This window comes from Phascolarctos cinereus, unplaced genomic scaffold (genome assembly GCF_003287225.1).
Source record: "Phascolarctos cinereus isolate Bilbo 61053 unplaced genomic scaffold, phaCin_HiC Scaffold_2;HRSCAF=192, whole genome shotgun sequence".
In the NCBI taxonomy this organism is placed as follows: Eukaryota; Metazoa; Chordata; class Mammalia; order Diprotodontia; family Phascolarctidae; genus Phascolarctos; species Phascolarctos cinereus.
This window is the reverse complement of record NW_027555625.1, coordinates 2,849,751-2,869,728: the sequence shown is the minus strand read 5'-3', so window position 1 is coordinate 2,869,728 and position 19,978 is coordinate 2,849,751. Positions and strand designations below refer to the sequence as shown.

The following is a 19,978-nucleotide window of genomic DNA, read 5'->3' as shown; positions in this document are numbered from 1 at the left end:
TTATACAATGATCAACTGTGAAAGAGTTGGCTGCCTCTGACTGAGACGATGATCCAAGATAATTCCAAAGGACTCATGATGAAAAATGCTATCCACCTCCAGAAAGAAAACTGATAGACTTTGACTGCTAATTGAAACAACTTTTTTCACTTTCTTTGTTTCTTGTTATTTATTTATTTAACTATCTGTTTATCTATCTATCCATCCACTCATCCACCCATTCATCCATCCATCCATCTATCTATCTATCTATCTATCTATCTATCTATCTATCTATCTATCTATCTATGTATCTATCTATCTATCTGTGAAGCATGGCTAATATGGAAATATTCTGGATGAACTCACATATAAAATAGAATATCATATTGTTTGGCTTCTTAGTGGGTGGGGAAGGGGTGGAAGAATTTGGGACTCAAAATTTTTTTTAAATGAATGTTAAAAAGAAATCAATTTAAAGAAATTTTTTTAAAAAGCCTTTTCATCTATCTGGCTTACAGCTGAAATCTCCTCTCTCCCATGAGAACGGGAACTCCTGCAGAGCAGGCGTGGCCTGTTTCTGTATTTTTCATTATTCATTCATGCACTGATAATGAGATCCACTTCCACCAGAGTATCTGAGCTACCACAGAAACGCTCCTATAAATATTTTTGTGTATACAGGGCCTTTCCCTCCTCTTTGACCTCTTTGGGGTACAGGCCCTGAGGTGGTCCCCCTGATGTACACTTGGGTGATTTCTGGGGTACAAGGGACAGCTACTTTGTACAATAGTTCCATGAATTCTCAGCTCCCCCAATGGTGCACAGGATGGGGATCAGGTGAAACTTTCTCCTTAGATTTTTTTTCAGGTCGTTGTTATCAGCTCGCATTTCTTCTCTTGAAAACTTCCTGTCCACACTCTGACCACTTGCTTGCCAGAGAATAGCTCAGGGTCTCATCTCTCTGTGCTAACTCCCCAAACGTCTTGAGCATCAGGTCTTTAGAGAAACATGCTAACCTCGCCTCTCCGAATTCCAGCTGCTATGGTTCAGTGGGCTGGGACTGGGGCTGACTCCTCCCCCAGTCCACGTGTAAAGGGCTCCTCCCTCCATTCTCCTCGCTCTCAGAAACCCCTGACCACCTCGTTCAGCCTGGACTTGCCCTCCCTCTTCCACACCTGCCTTTCTTGTCTCCCCAGTGAGCCCATGAGCTTCTCTGGGAACTGTGGCTCTTCCATAACCCCTCACGGCTTCACACTGGGTCTGGCACGTAGGAGGTTCTTAATAAGTGTTGAGTGATTTACTGATTAATAAATAGAAAAGCTCACCTTCCATAAAGGAACAACTCACCTAGACTTGCCTATACTCATCCAGGAGGGTCAGCGACCAAGATGGAAAGACCCTACAGGCTTTCCAGGAGAAGGGCAAGGCCTCCTGCCCTCCCCAATGTTGTCCATATGACCCCCACAGAGCCCTGAAAGGACCCTGGTGTGACAAGGAGCCTGGCAATCCCAAGGAGTGGACACACCCAGGCTCCACTAAGGCACCTCCTCCATGAGGCAGAAGTCAGGGCTGGACCTCAGCAGAGCAGGCCGCTCACCACAGACAACACTAATCATGTGGACCTTCCCCTTACCTTTGGGGACTTCCTCATCCACCTTGACACCTCGCGGGGCTGAAACATGGCCAGCATGGCTTATGACCCACACAGGGTAGCGCTTCTGCAGGCTAAGGTATAAAGCCTTCACAAACTCCGTGTAGAAGGCAGGAACCCCTGGGTTACCTGCAAAAATAAAGGCATAGTCATTGATGTTGGGGGGAACCACCAGCAGTGACAAAAGGAAGGCAGGAGACAGAAGGACTTAATATCTGATAGCAGTGACCCCTTCCTTCCCAGGGAGCAATTTAATGGGGGTGCAGGGTCATAAGAATGCAGACACAAGGCAACTCTCAGGAGAAAAAGAGAAATCTGCTCCTAATACATTCTGTGAAAGACTTTGTCAAACCCGAGCCCAAGATTCCTCACGCCATCAAGCAGCTTGTGCTGCCTGGGCCACTTCCAGCGGAGGCCTCCCTGGCCCTCCTCGCTCCCCACAATGACTATTCCAAATCCTGTCTGCTCTCAAGCACAAGACCTGGCCTCTTGTCTTGAGAAAAAGAGGCCCAGTGCCCTGGGCTTCCCCCTCCTCCTTCTCCAACTCCAAAGACCTAGACACTAGGCACCACTCTCTCCCCAGCAAAGCCAATGCCTCTGACGTGTGCCTTTGAGCCTGTCCCTTCCTGTCTTTGGGTTTAATTTTTTTTCTTATTGCATACTTGACAAATATCAAACACAATCATCACTTTATAGACAGAAGAGGGATGTACATGAAACCATGAATCTATTACACATAGCTTTCATTTTTTAAAAACATCATAAATTCACCATGTTCCTTTCGAAGCTGTCCTGCTTGTCTCTTCTCCCTCTGAACCTCTTTCTGTTCTTTCCTGGCCATTTAAAAATGCCACAATGACCCTTCTTTCTTTTTTCATCCTGATCCTTCCAAATCTCCCCATTAGAAAAATACTCTCTCATAAAAAATAAGGATAGTTAAACCAAATAAATGCAGACATTAGCCATGCACAAAAACACATCTCTTCACCAGCCCCTCCAGTTCTCCACCTCTGTTGAGTGGTGGGCTGCATGCATCATTACAGATGGTCCTTGCACTGATCTAAGCTACAAAGTCACCCACAGCTGGTTGTTTTGTTTTGTTTTTTAATAGAGTTGCAATTACTAGATACATTGTTCTCCTGGTTCTGCTCACTTCACTCTGCATCAATTCCTAAAACTCTTCCCAGGTTTCTTGGAAACAATCCTTTTCACCATTTCTTAAGATATAATAATTTTCCATTGCACTCATATGCCATTCTTGGTTCAGCTATTTCCCAAGTGATAGACACTCCCTGAGTTTCCAGTTCTTTGCTATAAATATTTTGTGCATATGGGTTCTTTCCCTCTTTCTTTGATCTTTCTGAGGTACATGCTTAGGAAGAATATCACTGGGCCAAAGGCTTGACAGTTGAGTAACTTTGGGGCTTTCCAAAACGGCTGCACTAATTCAGAGCTCCAACCAAAGTGAATTGGAGCACCATCCTCCCACAACCCCTCCAATAACAGATGTTTTCCTCTTTCGTCATCTTGGCCAACCTGATGGCTGGGAGATAGGCTTCTCAGAAAGGGTTCATCCGGCTGTGAACAGCCTGGATTTCTTCCTCTGATCACTCATCTACCAGGTAACAGTTCTTACACTTGTAAATTCCAATCACTTCCTTATAAATCTTGTATATGAGACCTTAGGAGAGAAACTTGTTATATGATGTGACCTTTTATATCCAAGATGTGTATCCATTGGCCACAATATCTACTGTAGTATATGGTATGAGCTGTTGCTCTGAACATAATTTCTACCAGTCTGCCTTCTAGTTTTCCAAGGAGTTTGTGTGGAACAGTGAGTCCATGCCCCAGCAGCTGGGGTTTACAGGTTCACCAAACCCTATGCTATTCTGTTTACACCCTTCCTGACTTTTTCAGCCGATCAACCCCTCGATAATGAGTTCTTGAGACTTGCTCTCTCACGGGTCAGTCTTCCACTTGTCACTCTCCAGATGTTCCCACCTCCACTGCCAGTAGGCCCATAGAAATGCCTCTCTCCTGACTGGACGGTCTCTGGCTTGGACCACAAGGCTCCACTCCTCACCAGCAGCACTGCCTTCAGGAATTTACCCCCTTCTCCCCGCTCAGGCTCCCCTTTTATTTGCTGTTTTGCCCTCATTAAAATGTCAGCTCAACACTTACTAGCTGTGTGACCTTGGGCAAGTCACTTAACCCCAACTGACTCACCAAAAAAAAAAAGAAAGAAAGAAAAAAAAATGTCAGCTCATTGAGGGCAGAAATTGTCTTTTTTGCTTGTCTTTTTATCCCTGGCTCTTAGCACAGAGAAGATGCTTAATAAATGCTCTAGTTAGCAAATCAAGCCTAACGTTAAATCTCTCCCTAGCTCCTAGCTCCTGGATCCTTCCCTACAGCTCACAAACACACTCTGGTCCCCCATGTCCACATAGTCCCCTGCTAATTTAGAGAGTGAGCATCTCCAATCTGTACTACTGTAACAGCCTGCTACTGGTTGCCAGACTCCCCACTTCCCAATCCATCTTCCATACAGACGGTGACAAGGATAACAATCCGGCACAGACCTGCTCCAGGAGACCCAGGGACCCTTCCCGTCAATAAGATTAAAAACAAACTCTTCTGTAGGATATTTACAGCCCTTCACAAATTGGCCAGTCTGATTTCATGCTCTCCCCTTCCTACGTGTCACAGCCAAGTCCGATGGGCCTGTCTTCTTGTTCTTGGATGGGGCATGACACCCAATCTCCCACCTCCACACCTCTGCACAGGCTCTCCTACATGCCTTCTTAGCTCTGCCTCTTGGCATTAGCTAAACCCCTCGAGAAGTCCATCCACAGTCGGTGCCTCCATTTCCCCTCGTTCTTCCTAATCCCTTCTGCTCTGGCTTCCAGTCTCAACTTTCCACCCAAACCGCTCTTCCCAAAGTCACCGGTGATCTTTTAGTTGCCAGATCCAATGGCCTTTCCCCAACCCTCATTCTCCCAGACCGAGGACACTCCTGACCTCTCCTCCTCGACATGTTCTCCTCTTTTGGGACACCATCTCACTGGTGAGAGACTCCTCTCTCTTCTCTTACCCTCCACCCCCACCTCTCTCTCACATGCCCCCTCCTCTTCTGACCCTGCCCCCACCCCGGTGCAGACCCTCCTCACCTCATGCCTGGACTATTGCAGTAGCTGTTGGGGAGAGGGAGGTCTGCCTGCCCCAGGTCTCACCCCACCCCAGTACATAATCCATTCAGTCACTAAAGTGATTTTCCTACAGCACACGTGTGACTACGTCACCCCTACTCAACTGACCCCAGGGGCCGCCGATCACCCTCAGGAGCAAATACAGAATGCTCCGTCTGTCTTTTAAAGTCCTTCCTCTCCAGTCTTCTTATACCTTACTGCCCGACCCACACTCTTCGACCCAGTGACCCCGGCCTCCCAGCTGTCCCACCAACCAGGACCCTCCATCTCTTGGCTCTGGGGCCCTCTCTCTGGCTCTTCCCCAGGCCTGGAACACTCTCCTTCCTCTGCTCTGCCCACTGGTCTCCCCGGCTTCCTCTGAGTCTCAACTAAAATCCCACCTCCTCCAGGAAGCCTTCCCAACCCCTCTTAATTCCAGGGCCTTCCTCCTCTGCATTATTTCCAATTTTATCCCATACATAGCTTGTTTGTACAAACTTGCTTGCTCATGATTTCCCTCATTAGACTGTGATCTCCCTGAGGGCAAGGACTGTCTTTTGATTCTTTTTTGTATCCCAGCACTTTGCACAATGCCTGGCACGCAGCAGAAGCCTAGTAAATGTTTACTCACTGACTGACTGACTACAGCAATGGAAATGGAAAGAACAACTGAGCATTACATGATTAGAATGCCCAAGCTGGGCCCCAACCCTCCTCTCCCTGGAGAGGTGGGGGAATGTGGATATGGTACGTTGCACACCCTGTCAGAATAAGATGACTGGGGCAGCTGGGTGGAGCAGTGGATAGAGCACTGGCGCTGAAGTCAGGAGGATCTGAGTTCAAATGCGGCCTCAGACCAAATACTTGACACTTACTAGCTGTGTGACCCTGGGCAAGTCACTTAACCCCAATTGCTTTGGAAAAAAAAAAGAAGAAGGAGAAGGGGGTAGCTAGGTGGCATAGTGGATAAAGCTCTGGCCTTGGAGTCAGGAGGACCTGAGTTCAAATCTGGACTCAGACACTTGACACTTACTAGCTGTGTGGCCCTGGGCAAGTCACTTAATTCCCACTGCCTCACCAAACCCCCCCCCTCAAACCAAAAAACCAGAATAAGATGACATGTTGGTTAGTTTTGTGAATTCTTCCCCCCCTCCCTCCATCCTCCAGGCCTTTTTCAGTTTTTGTTTAAAGAAATGGCTTTCTGAGAAATGGAAGTGATGGAAAAACAAAACAAAACAAAATTAAAATAAAAAACTTTAAAACTAATTTCAGAAAAACTTTAAGCCATAATCACCATATTCACATTCTGCAACTGCAAAGTAACTTTCCAGCCTCTAAGCTGACATCTGACAATCTAAACTAGTGATCTGCCACCTCAGCTTCCTTTTCACTCAAGAGTATATAAAAATTCTCAAAAACAACATCCATCTAATAAGCACTAACATTTAAAAGCTCTACAAAAAGCTTCTCTTGAGACTGAAAGCAAGGTAGCAATTATTGATGTTGGATACTACTGATTACTTTCTATACCTCCGGATGCTTTAAATAAATCCTTAATGCATATATCTACAGAAGAGTAAAAAAAAATCATCAAATTTAAAAATAGGTCATGTGAAAAATCCAGTTCGTTTTGATGTTTGGAAATGTCTCCCTAGGCTCCTCACCCAGCCATCATTTGCATTTCTCTAATACAAAATGCTCACCTGTAATTATGAGGACAAGCAGCTTAGGGCTATCCTTGGTGCTGAAGAGGTCAGACCAGGGCCCACACTTCAGGACGTGGGTCACAACTCCACCACAGACCAGAAACTCATCATGCACCAGGACGTCTTCATTCTCTGTCACATCCATTTCTAATTAGGAAAAAAAAGAATGAAAAGATTACTGAAAGAGAATGAGCTGGCCTCCAAGATAAGTCTGAATGACTCGGGTGGACAAAGGGGCCTAGGCAGGAGAAAGCCTTTCCAGCTGTTACAATGGAGCTTCATGAAAACCCTGGGCTACAAGGACAATGACGCCCAAGCTAAAAAGAAAAGGAAACACCAGCAGATTCTAGCGGGGAGACGAAGAGCAGCAGAAGGAAAAGGAGGGTTCAGAAGGCGTCTTTAGTCCCTTCCTGGCTTGAATGGCCATGAATAACCCACACTGGCATCACGGTCAACTGACATGAAGAGAGTGTGCACAGAAGACAAGTGAGCCAGAGAAACGAGAAGGCAGCATGTATGAGACGCAACCGCCCTCCCATAATGCAGACCAGAATCCACTCACATTTACTTATGCTGTGAGACTCACTGACTGGTCGCTGACGTCCTGCCTCCACCTCTCCTACCATTACAAGGACACCACTGGAGAGCACGGACTGTCTAACCAGGGGACCAGGCCCTGTTCTCCTCTCACAGAACTCCCCTCTTGTTCTCACCCCACCCAATCCATCCTCCCCTCAGTGGCCAAACCCGGTCATCCTGAAGCCCCAGTGTGACTATTTCACTCCCTACTCAGTCAACTGCAGTCATCTATCTCACTCAGCTGTACTGCTATCCCCAGCACTCAGCCTTGCACACAGTAAACACGGAGTAAGTGCTTTACTCACTCCTCCACTCACTTCCATCCTTAAGGGTCCTTTGAATGTTCTGATAAGCTTTCTTTCAACTGATTTTCTCTTCTACCTCTTCTATCTCCTGACCTCATGGGCCTCTTCGAAGTCCCAACTAAGATCCCATTTTTTACTGGAAGCCTTCCCCAACCCCTCTTCATTTCAGTTCCTTCCCTGTATGAATTGTTTCATATTCATCCTGTTTATAGTCTGCATTGTATATATTTGTTTGCATGCTGTCCCCCTCCATGACTGTAAGCTCCCTGGGGGCAGGGACTGGCTTCTGCCTTTCTGTGCACAGTGCCTAGCACACAGCAGGTGGTTAATGGATGTTTACAGATTGACCCACATGAGACTATACTACTCACCACTGTCTGCCACCCCTCTTCATAAAGTCTTACAACCACAGATATCACTTAACCTGGTCCTGTCTCTGGCAGTCTATGACCTGCGGCAATTCACTTACATCAATTAACCCTCTGGAAGACATTCCAATCGTCCACGAGGAAGTCGCCACTTCCCATGTTTGGCGGTCAGTATTTATTTCGGCCATGCTAGCTGACCTTCACGGAGCCCTTCGTGGTTTGCAAAGGGCCTTACACATCTATTACCTCACTTGAACCTCACGAGAATCCTGGGAGGGCAGGCTCTAAGATTATCGAGGGCTAAGAAGACCTGGCCAGGATCACCTAGCTAGTGAGGGCCTGAGGCAGTTTTGGCCTCGGACTTCCTGACTCCAAGTCAAGTTCTTTCAGCGGCATGCTCTTCTTTTCCTCCTTATTATTCTTGCTTCCTTTTAAAATAACTGTGACCATAGTTCAGTGGGGCTGACTGATCGAGTGTCCAGAGAAAGCTGACTCAAGGATAACTCCCATATCAACAAGTCTTTTCCTGTATATTGAAATGTGATGTGTTTGTAAACACACACAGTATGGCATAGCCCCAAAATGCAAAAGAATATTGAGACTAAAAATCTTTGCATTAAATTTCCTTAATTTAGCACAAATACATACAAAGAACCACTTTTCCATGGGTCAAAGGTTATGAATAAACAGTTCTCAAAAAAACCCTCCAACTACAAATAAACTGTATGTTTCAAATAACATTGGGTAATAAGAGAAATGCACCCCTACCCCCCAAAAAACCCCAACCAAACAATGGGGCTTGACGTCAGACTCGGCAAAGATGAGAAAAGATGGAACCGCTTCCCCCACCCCCACCCCCTGTGCGAGAGGCAGCGGGGAACACGCCCACTCCTGCACCGCGGGTGCAGCTGTGAACTGGTCGGACCATTCCAGAAAAGAATTTAGAAAGACAGCAAAAAGCTGCCTAAAATGCTCATGCCTTTGACTGAGATCAGTCCCGTCATATACGCCACGGAAGTCAGAGACAGGGAAGAGGGGCTCCATGCTTGTGGTAGCAAAGGCCTGAGCCCAGAGGCGGGGATGGCTCTGCACCGCAGGCCACTGTAACTGCATCTTCTTGTGCTGCCACAGATAAAGGGTCGCAGCACAGAGAAGATGACGGCCAGCCCGGGAGGGGCAGGAACGCAGAGCAGCTCCATCCCTACTGTCCTCTGCTCTCTGGCAGGACACTGACCAGCGGGCCAGCCGAGGAAGGCATCGCCAGCAGAGGAGCCGCTGCTCTTGGGGAGTTCCGCTCACCTGGCCTGGGCCGCTAGCTACTGGGGCTGGGAGGTAGGAAGACCTGACCTGAAATTCTGCCTCAGGAGCTTCCCAGCTCTGTGACCCTGGGCAAGTCTCTTAACCTCTCTCAGCTTCGGTTTCCTCATCTGTACAAAGGAGATAATAGTACCCACCTCTGAGGATTGTTATGGAGGGCGAATGAGGCAACGCAAGTAAATCACCTTCTACGGCACTCCAGAAGTGCCAGCCAGTTTATTGCTGTTGTTGTTATATGACTGACACTGAAGGCGGGGTTACTGAGGCACTGGGGTGAATGGGACAGAGGCCAAAGCCAAAAAAGGTGCCCTTTTTCAAAAACAGGAAGGGCATAGAGTCTGCCAACCACAGACTAGTGAGACGAGAAAAATGCTAGACTATCTTATTAAAACAACAGTCAGCCATGCCAGGGATAGGTTCTAGCCAGGGCACCCCTTCGAGGTTCCAGAGACGTGGCCAGGGAGCTGATCTAAGAGGGTATCGATGACTGGGTGACAGGACAGATGGCATCGGAGCACAGAACCGGGGGGATCATCGTCACTCTGGGTGAGAGTTAGGATCTCCTCAGATCCGGGGGGGCCAGAACCACTGACTGAGCCTAAGAAGATGAAGGCTTCCAGGGATCAACGTCGGGTCTGACGTTGGGTTCATGGGAAAAGGAAGTGGGAGTCTTGGCAGACTGCAAGCTCAGGGTGAGTCAACACTGTGCTCTGGCCACCAGAAAAGACTCTGCGACCTTGGGTGGGTCTGTTCTGAGCACCGAGCTTAGAAGAGCTTTCACCTTTTTAAATACAATAAAACTTCATTTTAAAATGCAGAAACCATTGGGGGAAAGGCCTTTGTAACCCCTGAATCAGACCACCCTGGGAGCACTGAACACTGGCAGGACCCAGTGACACTAGGATAACACAATACTTAATTTTCAAGAAAAATGGGACCAGACTAGACTTTCCCTCCAGAAGGGCCCAGAGCACAGCCCTAAGGTAAACAAAAAATACCTAGAAGAATGAGCAAACCAAAAAAAGAATCCCACCACAAAAAGCTATGGTGGTGAAATGGCTGGTGAAGACACAATCTCAAAAGAAGAGACTGACTCCAAAACATCTACAGGAAAAACCTCCAAGAAAAACAAAGCTTGGATACAAATGCAACTAGAATTCCTGGAAAAGATGAAGTGAGAGTTCTAAAAAGTTAAAGAATGTTTTTATAAATAAAATGAGAGCGTGGAAGACACTGATTAGCTATGTGACTCTGGGCAAGTCACTTAACCCTGTGTGCCTCAGTTTCCTCTTCTGCAAAACGAGCTGGAGAAGAAAAAGGCAAACCACTCCAGTATCTTTGCTAAGAAAATCCCAAAGGGGGTCACAAAGAGCCAGACATGACTGAACAACAGTAACACCACCTCCAGCATGATGTGCCTGGCACACAGTAGGCTCTCAGTGACCGTTTACTGAACTGAACTGACTGAATGAATTGTTCCTCTAGGATACCTGAAGGCAGCCATCACACTTCCCTGAATCTTCTCTTTTCCAGGCTAAACACCCACACTGGTCCTCCCAGCACACAGACTCCAGGTCCTTCATCACCCTGGTTACTCTCCTCTGCACTCTCTGCTGCTTAACAATGTCCTTAATCGGTGGGTCTCAGAAGTGACCCCAGGCCTCCAGACAAGGACGGACAACCACTTCTCAGGTGCGTTGGGTGAGGATTCTTTCTGTCTAAGGGTTGGTCGGGAGGAGCTCACACTGTCACGGGGGAGACAACACGCAATCAGCTATGTACTCGGTGAGCACAGCACAATCCGCAGAGGGCACCTGGACAAGGCGGGATCCGGTCTGGTCAAGGCTGTTTGGCTTTTTTTAAAAATTCTGTTTTTTTATCTCTTCTGGATGACAGACATCCAGTGAAGGAGAGTCACCTATGGCTTTATGTCATCTGCAAATGGCATCAGCAGGATATTCATATATTAAGCCAAGTTACTGATAAAAACATGAAGCAGCACAGTGCCCAGACATGTGGCACTGCAGACCCGCTGCAACGCTGGCACAGGGCTATTAACAATTACTCTTTCAGTCTTGAACCCATCTGATCATGTTACCTACTCCACACCTCTCCGGCTTCTCCACAAGAATCCCATGAGATGCTGTCAAATGCTTCACTGAGACGTGGGCAAACTTGCTTCCTCTCATTTACTGATCAGTCAATCGGCCGGCATTTAACACGGCACTACCTCCACATACCATGTGGGCACCATGCCCCCACACAGTACTGGGCATGCGAGGCACTGAGGATGCAACCATCACATGAAGCCAGCTCGCCTCTCACAGACGGCACTGGTTCATCAATCCTGTTATCTATGAAGTCATGCTGACTTTTTGTCACTTTTTTCCCTTTCTAACTCATTCCCCATTCTTTGTAAGGTTCTATTTTAGAACTTGCCAGAATCAAACGTAAGCTAACTGAAATACAGTTAACAAACTGTTGTCCTCTTGTCACATTCTAAATTAGGACATTTATCCTCTGATCCTGTGGCACCACTCTCAATTCTATCACTGATAGGGACCTCACAGTGCGATTTGCCAACATCTGCCACCTGGATCTGGGGCCTTGAACTCATCAAGGCAAGCCAAGTAGCCCCTTCACACCATCTCCTTATCTACCTTGGCCAACAACTCTCTGTTAGGTCATTTGTGGTCTGTTATTTCCAGTGTAAAGGTCACCCTCCTTGGCAGAGATAACAGAAACAAGGTCAGAGTTGAAAAGCTCTGCCTTTTCGCTGCTGGGTTTTTTTGGTGGTGGTTGTTGTTTGTTTTTGGGTTTTTTGGGTTTTTCTGGGTAGGCAAACTAGGCCATCTTTTGCCTCAGCAAATCATTTTTCCAGCCCAGCTCAGCCTAGGAGCAAGATCTGTGAACCCTGGCAATGGAGTCTAGCCAAAAACTGCTACATACATGTACAGGAACAGAACAGGGCCCTGCCTGGGGTTATGCAAGAAGAGGCCCCAGACCCAGCACATCAAGGTCTGACTTTGTGCATGGATTAGGGAGATGGCCCGGCGGGCGGCTCTGATACATACTACCCAATAGGGAACTGAAGAGGGACCCTCTGCCTAGGGGTGGTGGTCTGGGGTAGGGAGCAGATGCAGGTCCCAGGCTGTCTATTGAGTGATGAGCAAGGAGAGAAGTAAGCTGTAGCTGGGTGGCTCTGAGCCTGGGAGCAGAACAGGGTCTCTGATCCATGACCCAGGCCAGCCTGGAGCAACATAACCAGGACAGAAATCCCAGACCAACTTGTGGGTGGGGAGTGGAGAGCTGCAGTTCTGTAACTCTGAACCTGTAGAGTGTTCTGGCTGGCTACCCTAAAATCATGACCAAAAGAAAAAAAAAAGGTCAAGACATCATTTTTCAAGAAATGATAAAAGAAAAGTATCCAGATTTCCTAGAACCAGAAGGCAAAGTGGGAACCCTTGACTTCCGGAAGGAGTTCCCAAATGAAAACTTCCAGGTCCATCATGGCCAAAATCCAGAGCTTCCAAGCCAAAGAAAAACAATGCCAACAGCAGGAAAGAAAGATCAAATGCTGAGGAGCTCCAGTCAGAATCCCACGGGATTTAGCAGCCACCACCATGAAGGAGCAGGAAGGCTGGAGCAGGACACTGCAGAAGGCAAAAAATATATGGAACAACAATGCATAAATGTTTTGCTTGCCCTGCAAAACTGAGTATAATCCTACAGGGGGCACATGGACCCTTAATGAAATGGAAGATTTCCAAGAATTCCTGATGAAGGGAGAGGAGAAGTGTTTTAAGTAGGAAAAAAGTAAATAGGAGCAAGCAATTATAAGGGAGTAAATGAACAAAGTTAAGCAGTTTACATTCTACTATGGGGAGATGATACATGCATCCTCTAAGAATTCTATCATCATCAGAGGTCACAGAGAGAATCTAGTAAGCTAGAGGGCTTGAAAATGGTTTTTTTAATGTTTGGATAGGATCCTAATAAAAGAAGGAATGGGGGGGGAAGGAATGTACTGTGGTGGAGGAAAAATTATGTCAAATAATAGGAGTGCATAAGTAGAAGAATAGAGAAACAAGGAGGAAGAGGTAGGGGGGAGCAGGCAGTACTTGAACCTCCCTGTCATCTGAACTGGTGAAAGGAGGGACACACACACACACACACACACACACACACACACACACACACACACACATGTGCAGAAATACATTTGACTCAACAGGGAAACGGGAGGGAAGAAGGAGAAAGGAGAAAGAGCATACAGGAGAATAAGGAGAAGAAAAGGGATGAGGCAGGGATAAGTAGGGAAGACAAACACTAACAAAGGACGGTGAATACTGAAGAGGGTTTAAAAAAGGATGAGTCCCTGTCGGGGGCTGTGAGAGAAGGAGACAGAACAGGAGCAGGAGAGGACCAGCTCACACAGGGAAGACACTGCAGATGAACATTCTCCTCTCCATAAACCCAAGCACACCAGCCACTGAGGGAAAGACTCCCCTACTTAACGAAAGGTGCCAGGAAATTGAGAATTCAGTCTGGCAGAAAGTGGAGTTACACAACTACCTTATCAAGAGGGCACTGCTACTAACACATGCCACACATAACAATGAACTCCAAACAATACTGATCTAATAGGAAAGATTACATTCCCCACTCCGTCCCCCAATCAAATCAGAGAACAAAATAAAGTAAGACCTTGCACAACCATGCTAGATGAGGACTCTTGCCTCAGCAAGGAATGCAGATGATCTAAGATGATAAAATAGATCATCTGGCTAACACAAAACTGAAAAGCATCTGCACAAGGAAAATAAATGCAGCCAGATTTAGAAAGAAACAATCATCTCAAAGATCTTCATAAAAAATTTCTTTGGTAAAGGTTTAATAGCCAGGATTCATAAACAATTGACATGAATATATATGAATGACAATCATTCTCTAATAGGCAGTGAGTGGTAAGAGGGTATTAATGGACAGTTCTCAAATGAAGAAATGCAAGTGGAAAGAACAATCCCAGGCAACAGTAATTAGAGAAATATAATTGTAACAATTCTTACGTTTCCACTGTACTACTCATGAGATTGGCAAAACCTGGCTCACGGTCTAACTGAAGACAGAGCTACGAACTGAAAAACAGTTTGGAACGACACCCGTGAAGTCAGCAACCTGTACATGCCCAGGGGCACCCTGGCACCACTCCTAGGATCACAACCCAAAGAGATCATAAACACTGGAAAAGTACCCATACGTACAAAAATATCTTTGTAGCCCTTTTTGTTATAGCCAAGAACTGGGCAGAAATGTGGTTGTCTACCATCAAGTTAGAACAGCTGAACAAATTAGGATATATGAAGGAGAGGGGCTATCACTGCACCAGAAGAAATGTGGAAAGAGATGGATTCCCAAGAAGCCTGAGAAGACCTCTCAGAACTGGGGTGCACGCAAGGAGCAGAACCAGGGCAGTAACACACACAAGGACCAAGCATGATTTCTAAAGGACGTCCTAGCCCCAAGGATGAAGCCGACTGCCCACTCCTTGGCAGGACAATATGGCCTGGAGGTTCACAGGACAGCACCATGGCCGACACGCCAACTCGCTTTGTTTGATCTAGTCATTTGTCACAAAGGAAGGCGGGGAACAGGGAGAAAGGTTACTGGGCAGTGACAGACATTCTAAAAATGTACATTCATAAAACAGTCTTTAATGGAAAAACAAGAGGAACTCCCCATTGTGGCTGGGCGCTGAGGCGCCTCTCGGTTCCAGAGGTGGAGGCAGGGGGAGCGGCAGAGTGTGTGAGGGCCTAAGACCAAGTGTTTCTGAGTCAGGTTTGCAGTGGTTTATTTTAAACACCAAGAAAAGATCCGATACAAAGCTCAACTTGCCCAAGGTTGGGTGTTTTCAACCAAGCTCTTCTTTCTAGCCATCTCTTCTTTCCCTTGTAAGAGCCTCAGCCAGCTCTCAGAAAGGTTTGCTAGAGGACTGATGCAAGCTGATGGTAGAGCGTAGGCTTTTGGGGGGCCAGGGCAGGCTGGCTTTTGTCTGTGTGCCCCCCAGCATGGAGCACAGGGCCTGGCTCAAAGTGCCTTCACACCTCCTTACTGGCTCACAGTCCAAAACACAGAAAAGGCCAGGGTAACCACAGTGTCCTGGTCACAGCCCTGAGGGGTGAAGGAAGGCACACGCCACTTGCCACTGGACCACTGCTGAAAGTCTCTCTCCTCTGCCACTTCCAAGTTCGCTAAGAAATCCAGTGAGATTCCCCAACTGATAAATGGTCAAAGTATATAAACAGACAGTTCTCAGGTGAAGAAATTAAAGCCATCTATAGTCATATGAAAAAATGCTCTAAATCTTTATTGATTAGAGAAACGCAAATCAAAACAACTCTGAGGTACCACATCACACCTATCAGATTGGCCAACATGACAAAACAGGAAAATGATAAATGCTGGAGAAGATGTGGGAACATTGGAACACTAATGCATTGTTGGTGGAGTTGTGAAATGATCCAACCGTTTTGGAGAACAATTTGGAACTATGCCCAAAGGGCTATAAAAAAGTGCATACCCTTTGACCCAGCAATAGCACTTTTAGGGCTATATCCCAAAGAGATCATACATATGGGAAAAGGACCCACGTGTACAAAAATATTCATAGCAGCTCTTTTTGTGGTGGCCAAAGAATTGGAAATTGAGGGGATGCCCATCAGTTGGGGAATGGCTGAACAAGTTGTGGTATATGAATGTAATGGAATACTATTGTGCTATAAGAAATGATGAGCTTGAGGACTTCAGAAAAACCTGGAAAGACTTGTATGGACTGGTGCTCAGTGAAGTGAAGTGAGCAGAACCAGGAGAACATTATACACAATAATAGCCACGTTGTTCGAGGACTAATATTGATAAACTTAGCCCTTCTCAGCATTACTAGGATCTAAGACATCTCCAGAGGCCTCATGATGGAAAATGCTGTCCACATCCAGAGAAAGAACTATGGAAGTTGAATCGCTATCATTTTTTTCTCTTCTGTTGAGTTTTGTTTCCTGATGGTTCCTCCTATTGGTTTTAATTTTTACTTACAACTTCACTAATGTGAAAATATGTTTAATAGGAATGTAAATGTATAGCCTATATCAGATTGTGTGCTGTTTTGGGGAGGGTGGGGGAGAAAAATTTTAAACTCAAAAGCATATGGAAGTGAATGCTGAAAAATCAAAATAAATTAATAAAATTTTTTAAAAAAGAAATCCAGTGAGATCATGGACATAATCTCAAGAGCCAACTCTCATTCTTATTAAAAATGCTAGATATCATAGGAATAAATGGACCTCATCTTAATATAGCCAGTCAATAAATATTAAGCACACAGTAGGTGCTTGAGCTCACCATGTGATAGGGGAGACGACATGCAAACAACTATTTATAAACAAGCTCTATGATTGTGGAGAGAAGGCACTGGAATGAAGAGGGCCTGGGAAAGGGTTCCTACAGAAGGCAGGAAGCCAAGGCAGCCAGGAAAGAGATGAGGAGGAAGAGCAACTCCAGGCCTGGGGGACAATGCTGGAGCTGAGAGAGATGGGGGGGGTCTTCTTTGTGGAACAGCCAAGAGGCCAGGTCACTGGACCAGAGAGTGAGGTATGAGGAGACCAGGAACATAGGAGGGGGCAGGTTAAGAAGGGCTCTGAAGGCCAAACAGAACACTTTGTATTTGCTCCTGGAGGTGACAGGGAGATCTGGTGGTCACTGAACGGGGGGATGGGGGAGAGGGGTAGCACTTTGGGAAAATCACTTTCATGGCTGAATGGAGGATGGACTGGAGTGCAGAGAGACCTGAGGCAGGCAGCACCCCCTTCCAGCTGGCTCCCAGCAGGCTATTACTAGCGCAGGGGAGATGCTGCAAAGGCGAAATCACAGGCCTTGGAAACAGCTTAGATATGGGGGAGAGAGAAGGTGAGGAGCCCAGGATGACTCCTACATGGGGAGCCTGAGGGGTGGGAGGAGGATGGTGCCCTCTTCAGCCACAGGGAAGGCAGGAGGGACAAGGATTTATGGGGAAAGGCCACATGTTCAGTTTTGGACACGTTGAGTTTCAGATGTCTACTAGCTGCTCAGTTGGAGATGTCTGAAAGGCAGTTGGAGAAGAGAAATTGGCAGTCGGGAGAGACTGGGGCAGGATGAGTAGATTTGAGACTCATTAGCACTGAGAAGGGTTATTAAATCCATGGGAGCTGATGAAATCCCCAAGTGAACTAGTCCAGAGGGAGAAGAGGGCCCAGGACAGGACCCTGAGGGACACCTAAGGGTAGATGGTGTGATCTGAAGGATGATCCAGCAAAGGAGACTGAGAGGTGGGAGGAGAACCAGGAGAGAGGGGTGTCCTGAAAACCTAGAGAGAAGAGAGGATCGGGGAAGACACAGTGACCCAGTGTCCAAGGCTGCAGACAGGTCAAGGAGCACGCGGACTGAGAAAAAGCCACTGGATTGGGCAACTAAGGGATCAAAGGTCACTTTGGAGAGGGCAGTTCTGGTGGAAAGGGGAGGCCGGAAGTCAAACTGTGAGCGGTTAAGAAAGGAGTGAGAAGGAAGTCGAGACACTTAGTGTAGACCTAGCCTTTTTGAAGGAGTTTAGCCACAAGACAGAAGAAATAAGGGAAAGTTATGGAGATAAAAGGATTAAGTGAAGGTTTTTGAGGATGAGGGAGACACAGGCACTTTTGTAAGAAATGAGGGAGAGTTTGAAGGTAAGTGAAAGAGAGGGGACAACAGAGGGAGCAATCTGCTGGAGAAGACAGGCTGGGATGGGGTCTCTTCAGCAGCCAAGGGTGGGTCATCACGTGACACCAGCTGGGGAGGCCTGAGGAGGGAACAGAAGGTCTGAAAGAGCCGAGGTGGGGAGTGAGGGAGGGGGCTGATGAGGAAGGACCTCTTGGCAGCAGCGAGGGCCCACGAGGCGTTGTGTGACACCAATCTGTGTCATCACAATGATCATGAAAGTTCCTCCACCTACATTCAGCAGCTCATGTGTAGCAGCAAACGAAAAGGGTGGGAAAGACCCAAGGCTGACACTCGGCTGGGATTACAGGGCAACACGATCATTTAAATGATTGTCATTAATTTTCTCTAGCCCCACAAACACACGTGATACATAACGGAGAAGAGTTAGAGGCCTTTCCATCGTCCACATCCCCACTAGTAACGCTGGCTCGGCAATATGACAAGAAAAAGAACAAGGAGGAAACACCACGACTCCTTTCATTGGGCATAAGGTCCACCTAGAGATCCCTCCAAAGCCAACTAAGACATTTCAAATAATTAATGAACTAAAAGGCTAAGTTTCAGGGTGAGATGAATCGACACAAATCATCAGGAGCCCATAAATGACTGACAAAGCCCAGTGAGAAGGGCTAGAAAGAGAAGCGCTGTTCAAAACTAGTGGCCTCGTTACTCTACAAACCTCTCCAGGAAAGTCACTGCAGAAATAAAGACGGCTCTAAATAAGAGAGACACGAATCTAATGGAGAAAGTCATTGCTCATCGGTGCGATCCAACATAATAAAAATGACAGCAGTGCCTAAATTAATGTATTTATTTAATGCTGTACAGACTCCCCAGGGATGTTTTACAGAGCTAGAAAAACTAAGGACAAAATTCATTCAGGGGCCCAAGAGGCCAAGAATTTCAAGGGTTAAAATGGAAACAAAAAGTGGAAAGAGAGGGCACCCTGAGCATCAGCTCTCTGACCACACAATAATCATCATTAAAACAGCCAGGGAGAGGTTAAAGAAAGGGCGTTTAGGGTGAGGTACACAACACCCAAACCCCCAGCTAGTCGGGGTGGGGGAAGGGAAGGGAAGGGAAGGGAATAAACACTTTATATAGAGCCTACTACGGCTTCAGGCCCAGAGCTGAGCACTTTTACAAACATTATCTCCCAACAACTCTGGCAGGGGTAAGTGCTATTATTATCCCCATTTCACAGTTGAGAAAACTGAAGTTAAGTGATTTGCCCAGGTCAGAGACAGAGAGAAACAGCCAATTCCACACCTCCAGCCCCCTTGGCCCCTGGCCTGGGGCCCCACAGTTTGGAGCTGACGGTCACTCCACAGCCATGTCTTTACGCCCCCACGCACATCGAGAACACCCCCCCACACGCGTCACCTCACCGAGAAACAGAGCCGCTCTCCGCACCCTCAGTGCCACCTGTGCCCGCGGGGATTCCCGGGAGAGCAGCTGGGTGGCTGGCAGCCCTTAAAGCCCCGGGTGCAGTGGACTCCGTCTCCCGCCCCTCTCCCGCCTCCCAATGCAACGCTAGCTGTGGGCAGAGGCCCGTGTCCACTGCACCAGGGTGGGGAAAGGAAAGGCCCTTCTGCGCTGAGCCACGAACTACGCCCGCGGGGGCGCGAGCGGGTGGGCAGGGGAGGAGGCCCCTGGGTGGGCAGCGCTGCCAAGCCCGTAGCACCGAGCTAGGTGCCAGCCGCCTCCCAGGAAGCCACGCCTCCTGACGGGAGCTTGCCAGGCATCTGTGAAGCCAAGAAGCCCCGGAACCCCGCAGGCCACAGCCCCTGGACAGGCACCGGTGTCTCTGTAGAGTGAAAGCTCCCTGGAGGCAGGGCTTGAGGCCGGGCAGAGTAACCTCCAAGTCAACGCCTCTCCCCTCACTCTGACCATCTCTCCTGTTACTTCTCAACGCTCTGCTCTGGAGGAGCAGGTGCCTGGGCGAGGGAAAGCGCAATGACGCCCCCCCAGCCCGGGGCGCTTCGGTCTCGGCCCTTACCGCCCCCCCCCTCCACCAGGACCCTGCAGGGATGCCGGGGCGGGGCGCAGCCCCCTCCGCCGTGGGCCCCCCATTGCACTGGGGGCTCCTCCCAGC

The 19,978-nt window shown here is 47.6% G+C and overlaps 1 protein-coding gene across 4 annotated transcripts in view; it reads right to left on the bottom strand.

Moving 5' to 3' along the window:
* LDAH (lipid droplet associated hydrolase) overlaps positions 1–19,978 on the bottom strand; it is a 75,709-nt gene that overhangs the window by 54,864 nt on the left and 867 nt on the right. For 2 of the 4 annotated variants that reach the window (XM_020967438.1, XM_020967441.2), the window contains exons 2-3: positions 6,525–6,674; positions 1,616–1,762 (exon numbers count right to left, since the gene is read on the bottom strand). In XM_020967438.1, coding sequence (XP_020823097.1) covers positions 1,616–1,762; positions 6,525–6,672 — 295 coding nt within the window. In that variant the 5' untranslated portion in view covers positions 6,673–6,674. Of the gene's footprint in view, positions 1–1,615; positions 1,763–6,524; positions 6,675–9,233; positions 9,323–19,271; positions 19,599–19,978 lie in introns of those variants that run through there. The other 2 variants (XM_020967440.2, XM_020967439.2) reach the window with 2 other exon arrangements.